The 22,005-nt window shown below is 34.3% G+C and overlaps 1 protein-coding gene across 2 annotated transcripts in view; it reads right to left on the bottom strand.

Annotated features, from left to right (window-relative positions):
- Positions 1-3,987: 3,987 nt before the first annotated feature.
- Positions 3,988-22,005, bottom strand: part of MMP16 (matrix metallopeptidase 16) — a 433,355-nt gene continuing 415,337 nt past the window's right edge. The window contains exons 9-11 of one of the 2 annotated variants that reach the window (XR_011168087.1): positions 20,591-20,706; positions 13,229-14,589; positions 3,988-12,705 (exon numbers count right to left, since the gene is read on the bottom strand). Coding sequence is in view for 1 of the 2 variants with exons in the window: in XM_069086690.1 (XP_068942791.1) it covers positions 14,255-14,589; positions 20,591-20,706 (451 nt within the window). In the remaining variant the exon portion in view is untranslated. Of the gene's footprint in view, positions 14,590-20,590; positions 20,707-22,005 lie in introns of both variants that reach the window. The other variant, XM_069086690.1, reaches the window with a different exon arrangement.

Below are 22,005 nucleotides of genomic sequence, written 5' to 3'. Positions count from 1 at the left end.
ACATAGCCCATTGCCTAGAGTTTAGCAGTTAACAAGTATCTATTGATTCACAGGCTACTAGGGTAATTTTCTATTTTGTCTACCTATCTGAAGCCTCTATCCATTCCATTCCATCTCACAGCTGCCAAAGGCCTTTGCCTAAGTTTAGGTCTGACCATGTCTACTTCTCTTGCCTCCATTTCAATAAACTCCAGTGGCTCAATATTATTTCTATAATCTTAGATTTAGAGCTAGAAGCAATATTCAAGGATAGGATAAATTCTCATTTATACCTCTTCACAACTAGTTGCTTCCTATTTTTCCACTCTTGAATATTATTCCCTTTTTCAAGTTATATTGGTTTAATCTGTATTCTCTGCACTCAGTACTCCATTTCCTTTCCCATAAATGCTTTTGCACTGGCTATCTCCCATTTCTCAAATTTATTCCCCCTCTCTAGAAATTCCTGTTGTCCTGTAAGACTTAGGTCAAGAGTCACCATCTACACCTGATCCCACTAAATGATAGTATCTTCCCTCCCAGAATTACATTGAATTCATTTTGTATAGGGACTAGGAATGAATTAGACCTGTGATTTTACTGGCATAGGAATTCCAAGTGAGAAAACTCCCTCTGCCAGTTCAGGTCAGCTCCTTCTCTAAAACTTATACTCTTAGAATATTGCCTATAGCACCAAGAGGTAATAGAATCAGTATATGTTAGAGATGGAACTTGAACCCAGGTCTTCTAAAATTAAAGGCAAACTCTGTATCCACTCTGCAAAGCTAACTCCATGTTGTGTGTGTGTGTGTGTGTGTGTGTGTGTATACTGCTAAACACTAGGCACTGTGCTACGTCGATGCTATATACACACACATATATATATATATATATATATAAAAATGCTTTGCTATCTTCTTTAGGAATGTAACTTTTTTGAATATAAAGACTATTTTGTTGTTTTTGAGTTGTTTCAGTCATGTTCAACTCTTTATGACCCTATTTGAAGTTTTGTTGGTAAAGATACTTGAGTGGTTTGCCACTTCCTTCTCTAGCTTATTTAACAGATGAGGAATTGAGGCAAACAAGGTTAAGTGACTTGCCCAGGATCATGCAGCTACGAAGTGTATGAGGTTAGATTTGAGCTTGGGAAGATGAGTCTTCCTGACTCCAGGCTTGGCACTCTAATCAATGTTCCAGCTAGCTACCTTAAGGCTATTTTATATTTGTCTTAATAAATGCTTGCTGATTGATTAATTGATCCTGCCCTATAGAACCAAGCAGACAAAGATAATCACTCTCTCTTCTGCATAATAGTCCTAGATTTGAAGGCAGTGGCCATGTTACTCCCAAGTTTTCACTCTTCTAAGCTAAACATCTCTTCACATACTTGTATGACCATAGGAGTTGTCCTGGAAGGGACTATTAGTACAATTAAGTTTAACCACCTCGTTTTATGGTTGAAAATTAGATCCGGAGAGATAATAATGAAAATAAATAGTAAAATGATTTCTAACTTTGATAGAAATCTTTAAGGTTTGCAAAGTTCTGTATTTACAATTATCTAATAACCTTCACAAAAATATTGAAAGCCATGCATAGTTGCTATTTTTATGCCTATCCTAGAGAGTGTGAGAAATTAAGCAAATTGCATAAGGTAACATAAATAATAAATAGTAGTCAGGATTCACTTCCAGATGCTAGGATTCCAAGTCCAGTGTCCTATCTATTATGCCGCTACATGAAATATTAGCAGACACATTTCATCAAAGGTTTTCATTAGCATGGAGAAAAATTATGGGATATAAGAATCAAAGGACTCTACTTGTATTTATGAGGAATGGGTTATCTTTCTTATTATAGAATTTTCTTGCAGATATACTGTTAAAAACATCCTTCTATAGAATCACTTAAATTGAGAGTTAGAAAGACCCTCCAAAAGGAATCACACAGTAATATAACTGACAAGTAAACTCCCAGGTCCTTTTTGAAGATCTGCAAGGAGGGGCATTCACCATCTTTCAAAACAGTCCAGTCAAAGGTTTTGTTATTGTTCAGATATTTTTAAATCATGCCCAACTCTTTATGACCCTATTTGGGATTTTCTTGGCAAAAATACTGGAGTGATTTGCCATTTACTTCTGAAGTTCATTTTTGCAGATGAGGACACTGAATCAAACAGGATTAAATGACTTGCCCAGAGTCACTCAGCTAGTAAGCACCTGAGGCTAGATTTGAACTCAGAGAGATAAGTCTTCCTGACTTCAGGCCCAGAACTCTATCAACTGCACAATCTAGACAGTTCTAATTGTTGTTTTATTATTTTATTTTTTACTGACAGCAAGATTCCATTTTTCCCTTGATTCCACTTTTCTTTTTTCTTCTGGCTCTCTTTTTTCCAAACAGAATAAATTTAACCCCCCCTCCATACAGCAGTTCTTTCAATTCTTGAGGATAGCTTATCAGCCAAGTCCTCTTAAGGTTAAACTTCTACAATTATTTCAAATGGTTCTCATATGAAATGGATAGTGTTATACAACCACATTAATGTCCTCCCCTGGACACTTTAATTTATCAATGTTCTTTTTAAATTGTTGTACCAGTCAAAATCTGACAAAAAACAGAGCACAGTTGGAATATCACATTCCTATTTCTTGAAGATTTAACTCTCAATACAACCTAAGATCAGATTCACGTTTTTTGGCAGATAAATCACACTCTTGATTGATATTGATCATGTAACCTTTTAAAATCCTCAGGATTTTTTTAAACAATTATCATTTTAAAATACCTTCTCCATTTTATGTTTCTGAAGTTGATTACTTTTATACCCCAGTGCATTTATTCTTCTTGATTTTAATCTTATTAATTTCAGGTTCATACTTTAGTTTGTTTAGATCTCTTTGAAACCTTACTTGATCATCCAGTTTTTTTTAAAGATCCCTTCTAGCTCTGTATCACCTTAAAATTTTGTGAACACATCATTTATACCTTTATCCAAGTCATTGAAAAAAATGTTGAATAGCACAGGGCCAAACACAGACTCCTGGGTTATTCCACTATGTACTCCTGTTTATTGATGCTAAAGTAGTAGCATGTATTCTTTAAGTCCAACCTTCCAAGAAATTCTGAACTTATCTTATTCTATTATCATTTTGTTGGCATCTTTTAATCTTCTCTACAAGACTAGTGTGAGATGTCATTAAAAGCTCTGCTAAAATTAAAAAAAAACTATACAGCAGTCTCATCAAGTATTGGTTAGTTTGTGAGCTCTTTCATGGTAAGAACTGTCTTTTGCCTTTTTTATGTCCCTAGAGCTTAGCAAAGTACCAAGCATATAGTAGGTATTTCATAAATGTCTTTTGACTATCAACTTATCTTCTCAAATTAGGAAAGTTAGGCAGGCATGACTCGATAAAGCTATACTGTATATTTGTAATTATAGCTTCCTTTTCAAGATTTTACTATCACTTTAATGATTTTAGAAATTTCCCATGTATAAATGTGAAATTAACTATTCTGTACTTTGTAGCATTTGCTTTTTTCCAGTTTTTTAGGATTTCCTCTTTTTGATGAGCTTTCAAATATTGCTAACAGTACAATCAAAATGGTAGCTCTTTTAATACCCAAGGATGAGCTCATTTGGGCTGGGTGTTTTGAATTTATTAATGGTGCTTTCCTACTACCTAGTAACTTATTCTGCTTATCAACCCTTTTAGAATTTGTTTTTGATTTCTGCTACTGAAATATTTTCTAGAAAAGCTGAATGATAACATTGATGATTTGGGCAAAATTCTGAAAAAAATAGCTAGATAATTAAGGCAAAAGTTACAGGCTTTTCTGACTGGTATTATCTAAGTGAATGGCTCTCGATTGTCTGTTCCACATGGATTAATCACTGGTGAATGAGGGTGAAAAAGGCAACTTATGTATGGTAAATGGGATACACTGGTTGTAACTTTATATAGGACAAAACATGGAGTAAAACCACAATGTCTTTATGAACCATTTTTTTTCTGTTCTCTTATTTATTGACAGATTTTTTTTTAAGTTACAACACAATGAAACGATGGTAAATACAGAAGATGCAATAGTATAAAAGGCCATTTTAACCCTTCCCTTGGTTAAGACACTTACAGCAGACAAGAACTGCCCCACCCCAAATCCCCTTCTTGAATGAAAACAAACAAAAATAAATAGTAATTAATAAATATAAAACAAATCACTGCACAGCCCTTAACTCTTTGATTGCCATGGCAAGAACCATGCTGATGATTCTAGCTTGTGATGTTGGTGTGGTTAAAGGTTGCCGCAGCAGTCAAAGGGTTATAGCTTGTAAACATAAGTACTTGATTGGAAATGTTCAGTCATGTTAATGTTCTACAGCAATGAGATTAATATCATGACCCCTTGACCTTTAATGACAAACATTATAAGGAATTAAAGAGATAATAGCTTGGTGAGCTGTTACATAGACTAACCAACCCATTTTATTTAACAATATACTATGAAGCCTTGATTTACTAATAAAAGACAACTTGTGAATAATAAAACACTGTTCAATGCATTGATCAATAAAAATCAATGGAAAAATTAGTTTAAGCACCACAAAATTTTGCCTGATTATATCCGACAGTCATAATACACTTTAGCACCATTTAGTCAGCCTTGCATTTGCACACAAACAAGCTTTGTGTTTGTCAGTAGAAGCTGCCTGAAAGAATAACATATGCCAGGTATAAGAAAGTTACTGTATAGAATCCTGTGTGAGCAAAAATAAGTAAAAGGAACCAACTCCCTTTCCCCCCCAAAAGTAAATCTGACTTCCTCCCAAGTTCTAACTTGTAATAGGCAAACAAATGCTTCAGTATTTCTTTGCTTACACACAGAACACTATAGCTACCAATAACTCCACTGAATTGATGTTAAGATTGTAACATGAACCAAAAACATTCCAAAGATTAAATGTTGTCTTATATTGTATCTAAAACTGACAATATCATGGGGAATGAAAATAAAGACAATAGGAGATATCGAAAGGTGCGAGCCTTAGCCTTTAATTTCCCAGCTTTCTCTCTGCTTCACAGCTTTAAATTTACTTAAAGTTTATCTTAGTTTTAATTCTCTTCTTATTTCACTTAACTAAAATAAGGAAAGAAAGAATATTTTTCAGGAGGCTATAAAATATGTCAGTTACCCTAAAATTCGACTTTCCTTTGGAGTTGAGTCCATTATTAAATCTACTAGATAAATATGTGTGCAATTTTTAGGGAGAAATCACTTTATTTTATTTGATTTGACATTTTAAACCTATCTAGTAAACATATATAAACATATTATATATATGCAAATCTCTATTACTAGATAGTCTAATGGGATTCAATAAATCTGTATTCAGCATCACAGTGATCCACTATTGAGATATGAACAACATTAATACAAATATCCAGATTAAAAGCATCCTTGAAAATTGCATTATAGCACTGAATAATCAGGCAAATTTTCAAATACCAATAATAGAGACCTTATATCTCCTTAACACCACTAAGTTATCAACTGCCCATTTAAAAGAATTTTTTAAAGTTAAATTGGCTCAAAATTGAGCCTGGTAAACATTTGCTTCACTCCTATAATATAAAAACAAGAAGATATAATTCCTTAAAATTAGATTGCAGAAAGGAGCTCTTCTTAGACCATAAGCATGAAACATTTCTTTTTCTTTTTATGGCAGAGTTTTTAAGCCCCTGAAAATAGAGGTCTACAGTAGAAATGCTATCTTGATCCTATCCAATGGGCAATGCACATATTGTCCCATTTTTCTTCTTTCTCTCTCTAATACACGTGCACTTTATACATAAAGAAAATAGACTTAAGATAAAATGTATTATGTGTTTATGTAGCAATGACAAATCATATACAAAGCACTGTATTTCTTTACTTACCTTTCTGCATAATTGTTACATTCTCCAAATGCAAACTTCCTTTGTTGCCTTATCAACAGATAACAGTCACCATACTCAGCACTCTACCATTCTCAGGGAAAGAGTTGCATAAGCAGTCAGAATTTCCAAAAAATACATTTTGAAAGTGAGTGAAATGCATTTACTTTCAATGAAATGTGTAGGCACATATGGAAAGGAAAGGAAAAAGAAAATCCTGGGTACCACCTCTACTTGATGTGGTATTAGCCACTCACCTGGATTCTGGCTTTCAGGAAGGACTGAAGAAAATCACACCTATGGAGAATGGTCTTGTGGAAAAGATAAAAATGTGGCTCATGCAAAGGCATCGAATGAAAAAGAAAAAAAAACCACAAAAATCGTGTTATCAATAAATTGTTACCCTCTCATCAGAGCCTGCATTTTTCCAGTGACAAGTAGTGTGAAGTCACATAGAAATATGAGAAGCACACAGGGGTATACAATCAAGCTCTTATGATCAGGAATGATGTAGACTTGAGAATAAGGGCAATTATAAAATTCTATACTACTGTTCCTGTGTTTCTAACCTAAACAATGGATCATACATTATGTGTGTGTGTGTGTGTGTGTGTGTGTGTGTGTGTGTGTGTGTGTACACACAGACATCTCTGTTTGGCTATATGTTATCTACAGACAGACATACTTGTGTATATATATATATGTATACACACTCACACAGATGCATATGCATATATATGAAATAAACTAAAACAATTTCCATCTAGATGGGCAATAAACTAAATTTCTTTCAGATAAAAATGATGGTGTAGATTCTGATGTGTTTGGTAAGAAATAAGAGAATACCATGAGACTGAATTAAGGGATGCCTGATGATGAGGAGGCATGCATTCTAGAAGAAATGGAATTGACTTGAATTGCCACTTCAGACATTGAAGTAGAAATAAGGAACAAAGATATGGTTTTAAAGAACAACTTATAAAAATTGAAAATGAGCTGCAAACAAAACAAAACAGTAACTGCATCCCAATGACACCACAGATGAGCTTTACACCATGCATCAAATAACAATGTTCTAGGCCAACTCCTGTGTACAAACAGCATCAAATTGTCCCACGGGGCATCTTAAGACAATCATATGTTACCAGAAATTACTCTTACCACAGTATATAATTTGTGAGCATATAAGAAAGTTTAAGTTAAAAGCCTCCCATGTCATAATTATGATTTAAGCAATGACATAGTACTACAAAAAAGTATACATGGAGATTGCTATCAACAGATGTTTCATATGGAAAAATTATAAAAAAATGTACAAGAAACATCTTCAGAAGTCAAGAACTTGGGGTGGCTAGGTGATGAAGTGAATAGAGCACCAGCCCTGGAGTCAGGAGGACCTGAGTTCAAATCTGGCCTCAGACACTTAACACTTACTGGCCGTGTGACCTTAGGCTAGTCAATTAACCCCAATTGCCCTGACTTCCCCTTTCCAAAATTCAAGAACTTTCTCATTTCATCATAATTTCACTTATCTTTTCCCACTTATTATATCTTATTGTGAACATCTTCTTTCATGGTAGTTGATATCAACCACCTACATTGAGCTATATTTCTTTAAAATTCACATATTTAATGAGCTTAATTTTCACGTATTCTGGAGGCCATATAAGTTCACCTCTGGGTTAGAGCATAAAGCAAATTTAAAAACATTCACAACACATGTACATTCCATTTATGTTTCCTTTTCTCAGCGTTGTTTAATGTACCCTTCAAAATATTGGCACATCGAAGACAAAATCAGGTAATGTCTCTCAAGCAACATCAGTAATTTAGGGAACTTCCCCCCACCTCCCCACCCCAGTCTGTAAAGCTGAACCACATTGATTACAGTAGTCACTTGTAGATGTGTTTTTCTATATTTAAGGGTTTTTATGTTTACTATTTATTGGCCATGTTTATGGTGGTATTTATTTTTTTCTTGACTGTCTTTAGGTAACAGTAGAGATGAAAAAAATTACATTATAGCTTTCAACAAAACTGTCAACTCTCTTGTAAATTTTACCCCTGTACTTCTTATCTTGAAATATCAGGCCTTTCTAAGTACTTTGTGCTTGCTACTTTCTGTTCCAGGCTTACCCCTGCATCTAAAATAAAAAGGTGACATCTTCTACCAAGAAAGTGAATGGAATTTTAAAATTCCACATCTTCCCTGAAATTTTGAAACTAATAAATATTGTACTTATGGAAACCAAATACTTTTTAAAAATAAACATGATTGATTTGACCTGAACCATTTTAGAAACATGTAAAAAGTCATTTTATGGAACAAGCATTTGAACCACTTTGAATGCTGTGTGCCAGACAACAATTTTAAGCTCATAAAGGCAGGTCATTAAGGCAAATTTTGTCAAAGATATCATGTGAGATGATGGTTAAATAGAGCTTCTCTTGGTAATTGGTCTACCTAGAGTGTATTCTGATAAAACCTTCAAACTCAGATATCTGGTGCTGACAGTTTAGCCTATACATTAAGGGAATATAATACATAGATGCTGAGGTTAAATGTGATACTGAGAATGTCTACTTTCTGTATAGTTACAGTTGCATTGCTAGGGTCACACATTAAATGCTTCCATTTCACACTGTGGTGTCCATGAGATAGCACTTTCCAATATAATATAATTGTTAAACTAGGATTTCTAGTTATAATGAGAGATATGTGGATTTTTGTTTACAATCATTTATATAGTTGTACATATTTCTAGAAGATGAGCACTTTGCAGCTAACAACTGAAGAACATATATCTTTGTATCTCTAGCATTCCTTGCACACATAGTAGGTGAGCAATAAATATTTGCTGGACTATTATTTTCATGAATCTATACCATGATTACTTCATCTTACATTGTCATGTTGAGCAAATATTTTGCTTTCCTTATGATCATGGCACTCTTTCTTCCTTTTCTCTAAAGTTTCAACTTTAGATTTTTTTTTAATAGTGACAAATTTTGTGTCAAACAAAAATTCCTCATATTTGTGTCACTATCTCATAAGGTATTTAGAAAATGCCACATAGGTCCACAAGTTCTGCTAGTGGCTGTTTGTACTCATGAATGTCAAAATTTCTTTAACAAAAGTATTCCATGGGATGACTTTTCGGGCAGGGAGATACTAACTGCTATGACTGAACAGAGGACTATTTTTCAACATTATAAACATCAAATACACTTAACATTTCCCATTGGGAGGGCATTGGTTTTTGACATTTGTGGTGTGTTGAAATATACATGCCCTTGAAAGCATAACAAAATAGTCTTGTGCTTTACTATGTTTATCAAAAGTCTTGTTCTTACCCCACTCATATGGTTGCTTCTGAAATTGCTCATAATAGCAGTTAACCATCAACCACAGATTCTACTCATTTGTGCAAATATTTCTGAAATACCTTTCTTATCACATATCCTTCATACATGTTATCTTGCATTAATTCCACATTCACAATTATTATAACACAAATCTCCTGCAGACAACATTCTGATTTCAAGCTTTATGTTTTATGTGGGCTTTTTGGCACATGTACATTATCATCTCAGACACATTGAGATGCATTCCTGCTGTACCTAAGGCTGCAATTTTATTAGTCTATTCCACAAATGGTTAAAATACTGCCATACTAGTATAATCTCCTAAAGCAATATCATCATATTCTGCAGTCTAGGGTGAATACACACATATGCACATGTGTATATATATATATATATATATATGTAGAACCTTCCCTTTTTTGATCATCATTTATGGCAATTTTCAGAAATGGAACAAAAAATTAGAAAACATGTGGGCATTTAGGTACACAGAATATGATTGGGATCTCACTCTTTATTATTCTTTTAAGACTTTATCTGAATTTTTTCTTTTGTGATTATGACCTTCTGCCTTCCATTCTTATGCATTGCTTCTCATTCCCAATATTTTGTATACCCCTTGAATCATTTGTCATTTCTGTGCTCTCAGAATCTGGTAATCAATGTTTGTTGAATTGAATTATTACTTGACTAGAAAAAGTAGTATGTATATTTCAATAGGATGGCATGTCCTTATTATGTTGCTGGATTACATATAAGTGTGTGTGTGGATGTATACACACACATAGACATAGACATATTTTTTTTCCTCTGACTCAGATAAATGGACTAAGTTGGCCATAATATTGCAGTAAACTAAAGAATTTGCATACAGACTACCAAATCTGTCAATACTGCCAATTCTTGGAAGTCATATAGGTTTTCATATAGATTGCTATTACTTGCCAATTCTGGGAAGACTTATGAGGTCATCTGTGGCTGCTCTAAGTAACATCTTGAGAACATTTGAAATTGAGAGTGTACTTCTTAATGACAACCGTTTTTCTGTTGAAATTATATGCTGATTGGCAATAGGAAATATTTTATCTAAGGCAGTAAATGATATTCTATTAAAGCAGAAACCATACAGACTGTTGACTCTATGACTATGGATATATGGAGTAATATTTTGAAGTCAGTGTAGCAGGTAAATGTCTGGAGGAATGATGAAACATCAACAGAGAAATGTTTGGCTAGCATCAGTATGGTCTGTGAATCCATTTTCATTTCCATTTGAGAAACCCTAGAAATTAGAAGCTTGTACCACTGGTGAATGGATAGCTGGAATCATGTTAGACAGACTGAGCTCTGAGGGTCTCTATTAATAGATCATTTCTCCCCTAGATGATGGCCCACGGATGTTCATAATCAGTCATGGAGTGGCTGTTGATATGCGATTAGACAATTAGGTCCTCTTACTTTCATTACTTCAATAAACTATTCTCCCACCCACCTCCACTCTAAAGGAGAAGGGAAGTGGTGGTATCAGTAACTGTCTGAAATAATGCCTCTTTTCTTGTGATAAAAATGAAGTCCTAGAAAGGAGTCAGTGACGATGATGATTGAAGTTGTCCTTTTCTTTTTCTTCCCTTATCTCTCTGGGAGTCTCACAGCTTGACAACTTCTTTCTACTGTAAATAGGACTGCACACTTCAAGTAAAATTTAGCACATAATCCACTTTCTGACTACATAATTTTATCTCATACTTGGGTATATTAGCAAAAGAAATTTATCCACTGGTGTGAGCTAGAATTCACACACACACAGAAATTTTTTTACTCTATCTGTTATACCTATTTTCTAGTCCTGTGTACTTTTCAAAACAAATGAGTAAGGTAGCACTCTTTTTTTTTGGATGAGGAATCAACTTTGAGTTATTTTGAATGAAGCTTCTTCAGTGATTTTTATGATATGTCCAAAAATGATAAGGAGTTCTTTTGCATTATATACTTAGCAAATTTTAAATTTCAGGGTTTTTTTGCTCATTGGCACAAAATTGCAAAAATATATATTTTTTTAAAAATCGGCATGCCAGACTCTGCATAATTGAGATTATATAAATATTATTTGATGTTCTATAATAGTGAATAAATTCTAGTATATCAGCAGCAACTTGAGTGGAAGAATTAAAGCAATGCTATAGGCTGATTCTGGTGCGCTCTCTCAATCTACTTTGCCCTCACATGTATAAGCCTATGAAATCTTGCCAAAATGAATCCTGGTCTACATGCTGTTTTGCGCTGCTAACTTTTTTTCCCCCCCCTAACTGCTCATTTTCGCTATCCTTGCATAAATACATTATATGTGTTTATTCCCAAAGATATTTTTGCAAGGCTTTTCAGCATGCTGCACATGATTACAATGTAGTCCTTTGACCAAATCATAAACATGTAGTTTAACAACAACAACAAAAACCATACTAATTTTCATGCCATGTTGAGTATAAATATGAATTCAAGGCAGTCAAACTATCCATTTCCAAACAATAATGCAAACCTACACTCATTAAAAACGATCCAGTAAAGTATATTAGCAAATGAGTAAGAAATCTTTTTGACGAGTATAAAATTCCTGCTTTATATAAAAGCCACACTGGCCATTCAAGTATTTGAGGTTATTTTTTTTTCCTGTAACTTTGTATTTCATTGTAAAATGATGAATTTGGATATGAAATTATATGAACAAAAAAGTCACTTCTACTTATAGTTTAACTTTAGAATGTGCATGTATTGATAGCAAAATGCCCACCTGCAGATAGATGTGTGTTCAATTCCTTTTCTTCCCTCCCTAAGAAAACAGCTCATACTTTTCTGAGAACTTGGATAGTGATTACCCAGTTTTTAGAAAGCAAATGAACAATCCAGATTTATTAGTAACATCAGATCTTGCAATCCCCTTCACTTGTGCCAGTTTGCAAGTTAAAGGTCAAAGGGCAAAGACATAGAATAGTAATCTACTAGGAAATTTCTCACAGAAGACAATGTTTTAAGTTGTGGTTAATGACAGTCAACAGATCAATAATCAAGTTCAAGGCAAGCTGTTCATTGTTTCAAAAGCAATTCCCCTCCAAGCCTGGCTTTCACACAAAGCCAGAGTCTGACTCATGGGGTGCATTCATTCTAACCATCTTTAATAAGTTCACAGCCCAGTAGCTGTAAAGCCTATCACTGCAAGAAGCAGTTCCTAAAATCAATAAAGAGGTCTGTCAGTTGCTGACTTTTCTCTAGGAAAAAAATATTGATACAAACCCGCTCTGCAGGTCTCATGAAAATGACAATACTGCTGTTAGGACAAATCACACTCAACAATGAAATGCTTTGGTGGTCCCTTGGCTCTGTCAGTGATGGAACGGACAGCTAAAAGTCACAAGTCTTGCCAACCCTTTGAGAACTATGGGAAACATGCACTAGGTAATGCACTGGAGAATATTCATGCAACCTCAGAGTCATTGTATTGGCCTACTTTTGAAACTGTAATGCTTACCTGCATGTAATCATATACCAAGACAAATTGAATTTTCATGCAATGGAGTTTGAAACAGAAATTCAATATGTCTAAGATAATAAGATTTAGGTTATAAAATTGGAGCCGGTTGTTTTATTTCTATAGTTTTTAGAATCTACTGGTAGAATGCTTAGATGATATTAAAATATTTTTTTCTTTTCTTTGCCAGAAATGTGCTTTTTGGCAAATATCATCTCTCCTGTTGGTTTGTCATAATTTCATCTTAGCAACTATGTGAATCTTTGTATGCATTTTTGTGATCAAATGATATGTTTTAAAGCCCTGAACTTCATGAACTTATGTTTATATATATCACTACCCAGCCCTGTAATTTAACAGAACCTCAGAGTATCATCCTAAGACTCTGAAAACTTATATGATAGTTCTCAAAGGGTTACACCAATGTAATACTAGTGTCACATTTCCTTGTAAGAATCACTGCTACTTAAATTTCCTGCAATCCACTTTAGAGACATACTGCTTCTTGCTATGCTTTGTAATGAGTGTTACTGACAGACCCATGAAGGCCTGGGGCAATTGGCCTTATACAGCTTGTATGGGAGGGGAGGTGCAGGGGGGTAGGGAGGTGTCACAACAAAAGTACAGGAGTTGAGAAAGAGGGGAAAAAAGAAACACCTCAAAACAATGAAAAGGTTCTGTTTGAATTTAGTTATATGGATATAAATGTGATAAAACATTGAGGACATAGCTCCAAACAGCTGTATAAAACGCAAAATGGATGTATCATTAAGGCTGTCACTATATTGCAGATATTTTGGCCCCTGGTTGGTTGGAAAATGGCTGTCCAAACAGTCTAACATCCTGCATGTGTCATCCAGGTCTCCCACCAGACAAAAAAATTACGTGTAGGAGTAAAGGACTAGATCCATAGCAGACAGAAAGCAATCCTCTTTGGAGACAAAGCTGTTTTGGGTCTTCACACTTTCCTGAAAGTTCAATTATGGGTTGTCTTGTTCAAAACTTTTTTTAAGCAAAAACTTCTTTTTTTTCCCCCCCTCCAGAAATGTGATCAAGCTTCTCGGGGCTTGGAGGGGGTTAAAGTAGGGGATAATGTTTGAAACCATTAAGAAGAATCTTCTTTTTTGTTGTTTTTCTTCTTTTTCCTCTTCTTTAGTTAATCCTAAAAGTGTACTGGGCATTGAGCGTGCAGAGGAAAGGCCTAGAACTGAATGACGAAGAAAGACAAAGGACTGAAGGAACGGCAGATACTGTGTGTCATGGAAGCTTCCCACACGAGTGCATTCACACTCAGGCGCAGGACAGGCGACCCCCTGGGTTTTAAAGATCAACCCTGATCCAGACCGACAGATGCCTGATCCTAGCTAGGAAACAGCATAACAGCTCTTGTGTTGAATCTCAAGTTACCACAAACTCCTGGGAAAGAAAGGAAAAAAAAAGCCCTTTATCACACCCACTCTTGCATAGAGCGTTTGCAGTACAGTATGTGACGGGGTGTTCCTTTCCTCTTGAATTGGAACACTGTGTAAACCAATACAAGGAGGCATAAGGCCAGGATGCAGGGGATGACAATAGCTATGGCTTTCACAGTGCTGGCTGTGTTGTCCAGTTTGATGACAATATCTACGTCATCTTGTGGGCTATGTCGTTCTTTGTCCCGGTCTGTTGGTCCTTCACAGCCCATAAAATCCTTGAGGATGGATCTAGGATACCCAGGTTCTACCTTAAGTACCTGGTTATTGAATTTCCAGTATTCTTTTCCCTTATAGAAATATGTGAAGCCTAGAAAATGAAAAAAAAAACCATTAACTGAAAGAAATATCTTCAGCTTATGAAAAAAGTATTAATTTACAGAAATATCTGCAGCTTCTTTATAAAGACAAATTAGCTCTCCATTCATTAGTAAAATGCACTTACTTTGAATATTTTTATGGGTGGGCAAAGTGGGAGATGGGCCTAAGCTGAAAATGATAAGTATGACTCATTCTCACAGATATAGATGGGGATATTGAGCTTGAAAAACCTGTTCTCCACAACACTACAAAATTGTTTATCTTAAAATTAGTCCCTCATTTGCCTACTGTTGAATTGATATGCAAAATTTCCCCTCAGTTCAATAGCTTGACTCCATGGTAAATTATTACTTTGAATATAGTCTTGTATTGGTTTTTTACCTTGAGATAAAAATGAAGGAACCAAGACAAAAAAAGAAACTGCTTTAAAATACTCTATTGTAAAACAATTGTATTATGATTTTTGGATCAATTATCTCCTTACATGAATTGGAAGAATTCTGAAGAATTCAAAGAGTGAATTTTTGATATCTGAGTATCACTAATATTTGTTAGGGAATACAGTTTAGCATGATTAAAATTGGACCACAAGTTCAGGTTACCAAATTCTGATAATCACTCTTTGAGCACCACATGAATCTGCCATAATGCTTCAGCTCCAAACACAGTTTTGCAGTCGGAGCAACTTGCCAAATGAAAACAGGTGTATGCAGATTCACATTTTTCTGTAGGGAGCTGGTATTTGATCATTTTAATGAAATCCACTGTAATTACCCAATAAGCTTAGATGAAGAAATGCTGAAACCCTGCCAAATAACAAAACATTAGACAATCCCAAATGAAAAATGGCATCGATTCAGAATAAAACAAACCTTCAAAATAGGTGAATTTACTCTTTTGGTTTGTAAACTGAAAACAGAGTTGGAAGTTTTCCAATCTTTGTCTTCAGTTATACCCAAAAGGTAACAGGTGACCATGAACAACATGATGTGCAAAATTCTATCTCAGGTAATTGTAGAGCTTGGCATATCAATAGTGTTTATAAGTCATATTTCATCATAACTAATTCTACAGAGCATTCTCATTTTTATAGTGGTAGATGTCTGTTTTCTAGCTATATAGTTAGTTAGCTGGAATTACAAACCAAGTTATGCTGCATTAACATGAGAAGAGAAATGTTTGGAATATTTTAGCAGAAAGAGGGGTTATAGACTTGGTTTTTGTTTTTAATTTTTCCCTCTTTTTTCCCCTTCAAATATCTATATTTTAAATGTTGTTTGGTTTGGGGGGGTGTCTACAACTTCTAGTTCCTCCCTTCCTCCCTTCCCCATAAACTCAAGTATTTAAAATTCTTAAAGCATAAACACATGATTTCATAAAAATGAAAAGACCTGAGCAGCGAAAGCTCAGGACAAGATCCAGGAAGAAGGTAGCTCTTTATTATACTGACAAGCAAGTATTTTAGTAAATTGTTTTATAGCTGGGGACCAGAAGAAAAATCATATGTAAAGGATTATTTATTGTAGAGAATTTGTTGAAACCTTATCAGTGGGCCACTATTATCATAGGTAATTTTTAGAATTTGAAAAAAAGCTTTGGTATGTAGGAACTTTGTTGCAGAACATATAACATTCACCCAAATTCCCCCATCTCTAAAAACAAAAATGAAAAGGGATCTTAAGAACAGTGGTTCTAAGAAGTTAATAAGTGTCTGAGACAAAATTTGAACTCATGTCTTCCTGAAGTCAATGAAAATGTTCTAACAGACTAGTTCTGTGAATTGAAGAATATGCCACTTAGAAAACAATGCCTTAGAAGGATGAAATGGAAAGAATGGAAAATCCTTACATCCTAGAATTATTCTTTTGTTTTTGTATTCCAAGTGGCTAGCATGCTTACAGTAGGCACTTAATAAATATTCTCCTAAGTTGAACCAAATTTGAGATTTACTTCTCCTGTTTCCAATGGCATTGTGATGAGTGCTAAGGAGCAGGAAAATCACTAATAAATAAAGAATGAGACACCAGAGGGAGAAATGACAGGTTTAAGACTACTCTTCTGATAAATCTTCCCTCATTAGCCTCCCTATCATTACTACTCAATTTGTGTTATCTCATTTCTGATTTGCTTATTTTAGCTTAATAGACATAGTGTAAGTTTTCTAATATTTATTGATCACCATTTATTATTTAGCTAGTCAATAAGCATTTATTAAGTACCTACTCTGACAGGTACTGTAGCTAATGTCTAGAGATATAATAAAAGGCAAGTGAAAACCCCTGTCCTCAAGACCCACAATCTGAGGGAGGAGCTCACAGTCTATGTACTCTTTTCCCATGTTCCTGGATGGCACCAACTGGTTTCTAGTTTTTTCTCATATGTCAACTAGGAAGGACACAAGAGGTGTACAATAAATGTGGGTAACTGAAAGCAACAACGAATCAAATTTGTAACTGAAAGACATGGGTGAGATAGCAAATGGAGATGACAGAATGAAAAAGCAAATCAATATCAACAGGATAGAATTCTAGGCCCAAAAAGATGGAACCAGAAAGGAGGGAAAATGTAATGTTCTGATTAGCTTGGATTTTGACAATCTTGGCATGAGCTTGCATATAAAAGCTAAGCCTTGGAAGGTGTAGGGTTCACTCTCATGAGATTTTCAAGTGATCCCTCAGTGAATCATTTTCACTTTTGATGGAGAAGGGAAAATTCTCTAAGAATGAGTAGTACTATAGTGACGGCCTCTGAGGTTTCCTCCCAATGTCATTCTATAGTTTTAGATGGATCAATGAGCCTGCAGGCTTTTAAAAGGCAATATGGTGGTGCAATGGATAGAGAACTGGGCAGGCCTGGAGTCAGTTAGATTCAAGTTCAAATTTGGCCTCATATACTCAATAGCTCTGTGACCCTGAGCAAATCACTTTGCCTCTGTCTTCTTCACTATCTTTATCTCCAAAATGGAGATAATTCTTACCTCTCAGAGTTGTTATAAGGATAAAATGAGATAGTAATTGTAAAGCACTTTGCAAATCTTAAAGTGTGACATAAATGCTAGTTATTATTTTGATTTAAGTTGAGTTTGTGTTAGTGAAAAAGATGTGTAGAGTTCAAGGTTATGATTGTTCCACTTTTATTATATAATCTGTATTGGTCAGACCATCCCTAGAGTTTTGCATCCAATTCTGGTCACCGAATTTTAAGAGAGATTTTGACAAAGTGAGAGGTAACATGGTATAGTCACAACAGGAGTCACAATGGGCTGTTTGGTCAGGAGTAAGTCACTAACATCTCAGTGACAAAGACCATTCTCCCTACCAAAAGGCTTCATTTCTGCACTGCTCAAGGGATTTTCCATACCAGGAGGTCCTTATATAACAGAAATCCCAGATCTACACCAAAAACAAAACAAAAAATAAAAAACTAAAATGCTTCTAGAAAATGACAACTAGGGATCTGAAATCCACATATTATAACAAATGATGGAAGGAACAGGGAATACTTAACTTGAAGAGAAGACTAAAGGGAGATTTCATAGTTGTCTTCAAATGTGGAAAGCTTAGAGAGAACTAGGTGAAATAGATAGAAGTTAAAGAAAGGGAGGCAGTTTGAGCATACAAAAATGAACTCATTTCCTAAAAGTTAAATCTATTCAACAATTTCATGGCTGCCTTATATGTTATCTAAGCAGTTAGGTGACATAATAGTAAGAATGTTAAACTTGGGAATCAGGAAAACCTGAATCTTTCCTCAGATGGAAACAAGTTGTATAACCCTGGCCAACTCACTAAACTCTCATCCTCAATTTCTTCTTCAGTAAATGGGGATAATAAGGGCACCATCTTGTGAAAAAAAAATGAGATAATAAATAGAAGGAGAATAAGCCTTTATAGAGTACTTACTATGTGCCAGGCACTACACTATGAGCTTTTCCAAATATTATCTTATTTGATCCTTACTACAACCCTACAAGGTAGGTGCTGTTCTTATCCCCATTTTACATATAAGGTAACTGAGATAAACAGAAGTTAAGGGATTTGCCGGGGTCACACAATTGGTATTTGAGGCCATATTAGCACTCAGGTCTTCCTGACTCCAGACCCAGCCCAGGGCTATATCTACTATGCCACCTAGCTATCTCTAAAGCATGTTGTAAAACTCAAAGTTTTGTTACCAGCTACTTTTTTTTTTATCATTATTAGTTATTATACCCACTATTTATTATTATAATCCTTATCATTCATGGTAATTTAAAAGAGTTTGAATAATTCTCTTTCAGGGTTCTATGTAAGAAAGCTATATATTAATGATACCTTTATTAGAAAACTCTTTGGTTTCTTCTAACTCTAAGGTTCTGTATTTCAATAAATATTTAATATTGCCTAACAGTGAAATTTTAGTCTTTCTGAGAAATCTTCTTAAACCAAAGGAAATACAAATATTAGTTTAATTTATATAGTACTTCTGCTTTCCTCTCAAAAGCAAGTATAAGGAAGAAATTCCATAAGTACAAGTAAAACAAAAGAAGATGGAAGAATCAAGAGCCCAAATTTTTGACCTAAAAATGAATTCATTGAGCAAATTAAATAATGTCTATATTTTAGATCCTGATTTTATTATTGTTAGGACAAAAGGGATGAAATCCACGCTTATTAAAAAGCCTATTTTAATACCTTCCCCTGCTATTTTTCAAAGGTAGTCATGAGCATAGATAACTGCAATAATTTTAAGCTTTTTGAATATGTTAGTTTTTCTAAACTTTTTTTCCCTTTTTAAAATTATTTTTTGTAAAGTCTGATTCTCTGAGAGACATAGGTACAGTACATACATTAGGAAATATAGGTAATATGAAAACGAAGAACCCAATTCACCAGTTTAGTAGCTTTGATTCAAATTCAATTGTACCTTGTTAGCACAATGGAAAAAAAAATTTGTGGGGGATGGTGAGCTTCTGAAACTTCAGTTAGGAAAATGGCTCACCTTTGATTCTCAGTCTTTCCTCATCTCTTTCCAGCCTCCTCCTAAGGCATTGGCTTCTTTCATTGAGCAGATTTTTTAAAAAAACTTTTATTAAATTAATTTAATTAAAAAATTTTTTATTAAGTTTGTCATAGAAGTATGAAAAGAAGCCTAGGAATTAAGGCTTTAGATCATATTGAATCATCAATTTACTCCCATGAAATTTACCCTTCAAAAGAGAAGGGATAAATGCCATAAGTGGTACATGCTTTACCAGCTCTTTTTTCTCTCCTGTTTGGGGCTGCAAATAAAACTGAGTTAGATAAGTTACAAATAACATTTCTGAATCAGAAAGAGAAATGGGGAGTTGCTTATTAATTATGTCATTACAACATAGAAAATAACAAGAGCAGAGTTAAAAGTTGTTAATTAAAATTGTGTTTTCTCTTTTAATTTAATTTAACTCTGTGATCATCCAGCATTTCTTATAAAATGACTTAAGAAAATGTAGTTACACAGCATGAAGTAGTCTTTTAAGGATAATTTAGAAAATTTGTACCAATGAAATGAAAATATCCATTGATGATAAAAATTGCAGATAAATAGAATCTGAAAGAGACTTGGGGTATGGGAGGAAACTCTTTATATGCAGGGTATCCCAAAAGTCATAGTATAGTTTTAAGCTATAATAACTTAATAATTTAAAATTGCAGTAAGACTGAGACTTTTGGATCTCTTTCTCTCTGTGATATTTTATATATACAAAACACACATGTGTAATATGTACATAGGTATATACATATATGTGTACACATATCTGTGTATAATATATACATATATATTATGCAAAAACACATATGTGTGTTTGTTTCCATTTGACATAAAAAGTGGGTTGACTGCCAGAGTTGGGAAGGATAATGGAAATGTAATACATTCCTCCCCTGGTAATTATTTTTCTCCAACTTTGTGTTGGAATTTAATAATTTATGAAAAGGAATTGTGAGAATTAATGAAACAGAAAGTAGGCATACCATTTTCTTTGTGTACAAAGGCTCCCTGAGGAGACTCTGGGATACCTTTCCATATTGTGATAGGTTTTGGATAGCCAGGGTCCATGGTTTTCATTTCTTCACTATATCTCCAGTACCTAATTTGAAAAAAAAGATAACAAAATGCAAACAGGGTAAAACAACATACAAATTGAACTACACTTTTATGAGAATACTATTGATTGTTATCACTGAAGAAGGGCAAATAAACTCTATTAAAGTACGATACCAAGGAATAGAGTTTCTTGAAAATATGTAGCCATTTGAAAATTAGACATAAGACAAAAGGTTCTACAGTTTATCTAAGGGATCAAAATGTTCCTTCTTAATATTGAGACAAGTATCTAGTACCTATCTCATGCAATATCTGTAAGCATGAAAATCTGAGAGGAAAAGCTTGAATGAAAATTTAATGAATAATGCAATGAAAAATTTCTTCATCCTCCCATATCTACTACAAATGTACTTTACATCATCCAAATATCCTCCCTATACAAATCAATACAAAAAGTACCCTTTCCCTTGCTATCTATAAATAGCATTTTTGACGACTATTTTATTTTCTTCCTAGTTAGTTTGGGGCTTACACAAACCTTTGGTTCTGCAAAGAAGAACAAGTTTGTTCATGTTTTTCTGCAGACCAACAATGTTGTTGTGGCAGTGTCATACAGAACATTTGGACATAAGGAAGAAAGATGTAGAATTGGAGAGACACGTCTTAACACCTGTAAAAGGTTTTATGCTATTATGTAAGTGATGGGAGACTTGAAATATCCAAAGCATCAGCTAGAGTTTTATTGAACAAAGGACAGCAGTTAAGAAATTATTCTTGCTTAAATGATAAATTCATCATTTAAACGGTTAAGGAACAAATAAGAAAACCTGCTATCATAGAGCAGATTCTTACTGAATAGGAACTAGATGCTGGGGCAGAAACAATGAGAACACTAAGTGGTCATTCTATCTTAGTATTAATTACAGGAAAAGAGGCAAAAAAGTCATAGTCTTTTCCAAATCCTATATTTTAGGAAAACAGATACTGAAATTACAGGGAAAACTTGGATATGTCCTCATAACAACCTTCTAGAAGCTGTCGGTCCAGTAGAGATGGTACTATTAAGAATTAAACTAAGTGTAAAATTCTAAAGACAAAACATAGGAACAATTCTATTGAGGAAAAAAGGGAGTGCTTTTATTGTACCTAAGGTTAATCCACAGAAACTGACTGGCTAATTAGATCGAAAAAGACATGGAGGGAATGCAGAGCCAAAATGGTGGAATAAGGCAGGAACTCACCTGAATACTTCCAAATTCACCTCCAAACAACTTAAAAATAGTGCCTCAAAACAAATTCTGAAGTGGCAGAACAAACAAAAGGATGGGATGAAAGAATTTTC

Source organism: Petaurus breviceps, unplaced genomic scaffold (genome assembly GCF_028583685.1).
Source record: "Petaurus breviceps papuanus isolate PSGF00001 unplaced genomic scaffold, PetGlider_PUasm1.0 179, whole genome shotgun sequence".
Lineage (NCBI taxonomy): Eukaryota > Metazoa > Chordata > Mammalia > Diprotodontia > Petauridae > Petaurus > Petaurus breviceps.
This window is presented reverse-complemented; position numbering and strand designations above follow the sequence as displayed.